Source organism: Macrobrachium nipponense, chromosome 40 (genome assembly GCF_015104395.2).
Source record: "Macrobrachium nipponense isolate FS-2020 chromosome 40, ASM1510439v2, whole genome shotgun sequence".
Classification (NCBI taxonomy): domain Eukaryota; kingdom Metazoa; phylum Arthropoda; class Malacostraca; order Decapoda; family Palaemonidae; genus Macrobrachium; species Macrobrachium nipponense.
Genome location: NC_061101.1, coordinates 6,350,898 through 6,353,397, shown reverse-complemented (window position 1 = coordinate 6,353,397; position 2,500 = coordinate 6,350,898). Strand labels below are relative to the sequence as shown.

At 31.4% G+C, this 2,500-nt stretch overlaps 1 protein-coding gene across 1 annotated transcript in view; it reads right to left on the bottom strand.

Annotated features, from left to right (window-relative positions):
• LOC135211816 (uncharacterized) overlaps positions 1-2,500 on the bottom strand; it is a 4,675-nt gene that overhangs the window by 1,346 nt on the left and 829 nt on the right. Inside the window, exons 2-3 of the mRNA XM_064245026.1 lie at positions 742-903; positions 1-265 (exon numbers count right to left, since the gene is read on the bottom strand). The exon at positions 1-265 is cut by the window's left edge and continues 1,346 nt beyond it. Coding sequence (XP_064101096.1) covers positions 1-265; positions 742-903 — 427 coding nt within the window. The remainder of the gene's footprint in view (positions 266-741; positions 904-2,500) is intronic.

Below are 2,500 nucleotides of genomic sequence, written 5' to 3'. Positions count from 1 at the left end.
GAGCATCCGTGGAGAAGAAGGCGATGCTGCAGTTTCTCAGGTAGAAGTTTCTGAACTGCCTTGGAATTCTGGAAAAACTCGAGTTGAGGCTGGAGAATTCCAGTCGCTCATCGCATGGAGTGTGCTCTCTCCTGAGGATGGAAATCTGGCCAACATGCAGCACTATCATCTGGGCACAGATGTTTTCGCTCAAGCTGAGGTTTCTGGTATTTTGGATGTCTATCTCCTGAATCGACTGGTCCAGGGTATTTAAGGTTACCGTAGCCTGGAATGACATTTGAGTGAGTCCGGTAACGAAAAGTAACATATATATATATATATATATATATATATATATATATATATATATATATATATATATATATATATATATATATATATATATATATATATATATATATATATATATATATATATATGTGTGTGTGTGTATATATATATATATATATATATATATATATATATATATATATATATATATATATATATATATATATATATATATATATATATGTATATATATATATATATATATATATATATATATATATATATATATATATATATATATATATATATATATATATATATATATGTGTGTGTGTGTGTGTGTGTGTGTGTATGTATAATATATACATACATACATACATATATATATTTATATATATATATATATATATATATATATATATATATATATATATATATATGCAAACATAATTTAACCATTCCCACACTTACCTCATGGGCATGCCCGAAGTCGCACGAAGCATGATTATGACCAAAAGCACAAAATTCGTTGTTTTTGTCGATAATGGAGTTGTTCCCTTCACCGTAGGAAAGCCCGAGGAGATAAGTAAATATCACAGGGGGAAAAACTCGAATCTCCGGTGACAATTTCATCTGGAATGAAAGAAAACAATGAAAAATGAGTGAGATCGCGGTTACTTTTAAGAGTTACATTATTATTATTATTATTATTATTATTATTATTATTATTATTATTATTATTATTATTATTATTTTATTATTATTCAGACGGTGAACCCTATTCACATGGAACCAAGCCCATCAAAGGGGCCACGAACTTGATACCCAAGCTTCCAGAGAATAGTGTTCATCGGGAAATAAGAGGAGGTGAAGGTAAAATCAGAGAAAATAGGTCTCTCACTTATCGAAAAGGAGAATTAAATGGGTAAATTAATTAAGAAGAGAAAGAAATAGCATCAGAGTAGTAATGCATTGCGTGTATATATATATATATATATTATATATATATATATATATATATATATATATATAATATATATATATATATATATATATATATATATATATATGCAGAAGCCAGGTACTATGTCGTACCTCTAAGTAAATGGGGACACAATCCACAATGAAGTACAATCCTTCTGTAGTTTAGAATATAAATTTCTTGTACAGGATTAAAGCTTTCGACCGTCAACTGTGGTCTTGTTCACTTAAATGGGATAGGTCACCTCAAGGAAATGACAAGTAGGAGGACACAAACATTTGAAAAAACAATAACGGTTAGGTAACAGCTAGTTTATATTATGAATGATCAGGCAGTTGAGCCTTCGTCCTTTCCAGAATTCCTCTTGATCTTCTTGGGGGATGTTTCTATTGTCAACTGCTTGTTCTATGCTGGTTGGGTGGTTTGTTGGAGAAATGACCTGAGCGAAGTAAACAGGAGAGGAAGCAGCATCGTCCATTGGCACATATATTTCCTAAAGTTTGAAATTTTCCCTTTTCTACATATCTCTTCACAAATAGCTGTATTTTTCTGTAATTCCAGTATTTCTGCAAAGGTCTCGTTTAATGAAATTAACGCCCTTCTACTACCTGTCTCAAAGTCATGTCAAAAATAACCTTTGTACCTTTAAAATTTTATGGCTTGGTTTTTCTCATGTATGTTGCGCAATTGCACTGAATGAACTTCCCCTTCTGCAAGCAGCAACATGTTTTCTTCCCTTCTCTTATCAATGGAACGTCCGCTCTCTCCCACGTAACATTCATTGCAATCACTGCAAGGTATTACATATACTCCTACATTCTCTCTATTACCCGGGTATGTTTTTAATAGTTATTCTTGATTGTACTGTTTGTACTGAAAAACTATGTTGAAAGCCGTTTTTTTTTTTTTCCTTTAACCTGCCTAGAAATTTATTAAGTTCTTATTATAAGGAAGAGCAAGAGATGCCTTAAAATCTACCTTTTCAATTATATCAAAATCGTGCCAGCAACACAGGCCACCACAGGGCCATGGCTCAAAGTTTAATGGGCCGTAGCTGAGAGTTTCATACAGCATTATACGTTGTACAGAAAATTAAATTTTCTCCGGCGTATTTTTTTTTTTTTTGTAGGAACTAAACATCAGCCATATGTGAACTATAAATTAAGTAAATAAAAGCGAATAAAGAAATAAGTCATTTCCGAAGATCTGGTAAACGAAAATAAACTTTTCACAGTCTAAGAGTTAAGT